The sequence below is a fragment of the Fopius arisanus genome, unplaced genomic scaffold (genome assembly GCF_000806365.1).
Source record: "Fopius arisanus strain USDA-PBARC FA_bdor unplaced genomic scaffold, ASM80636v1 scaffold00058, whole genome shotgun sequence".
NCBI lineage: Eukaryota > Metazoa > Arthropoda > Insecta > Hymenoptera > Braconidae > Fopius > Fopius arisanus.
In genome coordinates this window covers 828,547-830,910 of record NW_011887797.1, presented here as the reverse complement: position 1 = coordinate 830,910, position 2,364 = coordinate 828,547, and the positions used below count along the sequence as shown (strand labels likewise).

The window sequence follows — 2,364 nt, the reverse complement described above, 5'->3', positions numbered from 1 at the left end:
TCAAATTTCAGTGAATACCCGCTCGATTTTCTGATACTTTTTCAAACATTTCGAATTTTTTAATTTCAGTGAATACCTCCTCCATTTTCATGTTGTCCTAACACTTTTTTATAAATTTCGAATTTTCAAATTTCAGTGAATACCTTCTCGATTTTCATGTTCCCCTGATACTTTTTTGAAAATTTTGAATTTTTCAATTTCAGTGAATACCTCCCCGATTTTCATGTTGCCCTGATACTTTTTAGAAAATTTTGAATTGTTCAATTTCAGCGAATACCTCCTCCATTTTCATGTTCTCCTAATACTTTTTTATAAATTTCAAATTTTCAAATTTCAGTGAATACCTTCTCTATTTTCATGTTCCCCTGATACTTTTTTGAAAATTTCAAATTTTTCAATTTCAGTGAATACCAATTTCACTCCGTCAACTTGTCCCTCTGACAGCGAAACTGCTGCTGAGACAGTTGCCGAATCGGCTGATCAGCAGGCACCCTCATTGCGTGTGACGCCCTCCCTCTCTTGGGGTGCAGTACTACGATGCCTCTACCCATGTCTAGCCTTCTTTTCGCAATCTATGAACTTCTTTGATGTAGAAAACATAGAAAATGTGTTCAACGGAAACCTACCGACAATTGGACAGCCAGAATCCGAAATGAGCTCAAATGTACATCCTCCACTAGAGGCCACTTGGAATGAAAAGTCACACACAGTGTGAGAATCAGCTGAAATGTAGAAGCTCCAATTACGAAAACAAATGGGTAAACAATTGTTTTTATCAATGAATTGTTTTTATGAATGAATGAATTTCATGAAATATTTTACAGATTCTCCCAAGATGAAAAAACTCAAACCTAATGATTCTACGGATTCTGTTAGCCGAAAAATTCTCCCTGATGTCATAAATTGGGAGAGCCCGCAATTAATTGCCATTGAATATCATGTATGCGGAAATCATATCGAAATCACCTACAATACATTATACAATGTTTCGAAAAGCATAGAAAAACTTGTGAAAAATTGTTGTAATTCACAGTTCATTGGAATTAATTCTGATATTCCGCCAGTATGCATTCCATCTCTAATGATTGGGTGAGTGACTCTAGATATATTAAATATCAATATCTACCCAACAAACATTATGTCAACAATCTGTCGACAAATTGCTGATGCCATAAAAATTTTAGAAGGCAATAGCAAAATTTTTTTTCTAGGTAAATTCTTACTATTCAAAATTACCCAAAAGCTAATAATAATTTTTCGAACCATAAGCACTTGTTTTCGAGGAAATGAAAATTTACTGGAATTATTTCCTACACATTGAAAATATAGATTAAACGGCCAGATTCAAGATGACATTTTTTTCAGAACTAATTTGGCAAATTGTGCTTTCGTCTGTCTTCAATCATCGCCCTCAGACTCTACCCTATTTAACAGTGAATTGGAAATTGGATACATTTTCGCAAAAAAACTATTAGATAACACAGAATTAATTGAGGAACTCCACATTCATGATGAATCCTTATTATTTCTCAAATTCAAAGGATATTCACTGAAGAATCCTGTTGAAAAAGAGAATGTCTATACATATGCAGTGACCACTTCTGGATCAACTGGAAATCCTAAAGTAGTTAGAGTAACTCATGCCTCAATAATTCCGAATATTGCGGACCTTAAAAAAATTCTAGAACTCTCAAGTGAAGACAAAGTCGCCCAGCTGACACCTTTGACCTTTGATCCAAGTGTGATTGAAATATTCATAGCATTGTCATGCAGTGGAACTCTCTTCATTTCCTCCGAAGATATGAAAAACGATCCTCAAAAGCTTCTAGAAACAATAACCACCAGGAGTGTGACGATTATGCAAAGTACACCGTCTCTTTTAATGCATCGCTGGTCCTTCTCAGAGTTAAGATCTAAAATGTTTGGAGAACAGAGTCATCTAAGAATCCTTTTACTTGGCGGCGAAAGATTTCCAAGTCCGCAAAAGCTATTTGATTTAAAACATCCAGCAAATAAATGCAGATTGTTCAATATTTATGGAATTACTGAAGTTTCCTGTTGGGCAAGCATCAACGAAATTCTTCCCCAATCGGATCCAAGCGATCTTGGACAAGTGTTGGGTGAGACAATATTTGAAATTAGAGATGAAAATGATAAAGTGGTTACGCAAGGAGAAGGGCATCTATATGTTGGAAGTAAGAGTAGAATTTGCTTATTAAATAATGAAATACTTGAAGAACTGAAATATCCAGTATTCAGAGATACTGGAGACTTGGTAACATGTAATAACTCTGGAAAAATATTTCTCAATGGCAGAAAAAATCGCCGAGTTAAAAGATTTGGGCACAGAATGGATTTACAAGA

General features: G+C 34.9%; 1 protein-coding gene across 1 annotated transcript in view; it reads left to right on the top strand.

Moving 5' to 3' along the window:
- Window positions 1-671: 671 nt before the first annotated feature.
- Window positions 672-2,364, top strand: part of Aasdh (Aminoadipate-semialdehyde dehydrogenase) — a gene marked incomplete in the record, with an annotated part of 5,099 nt that continues 3,406 nt past the window's right edge. The window contains 3 exon segments of the mRNA XM_011308220.1: window positions 672-758; window positions 825-1,089; window positions 1,366-2,364. Of these exon segments, the coding sequence (XP_011306522.1) occupies window positions 755-758; window positions 825-1,089; window positions 1,366-2,364 (1,268 nt within the window).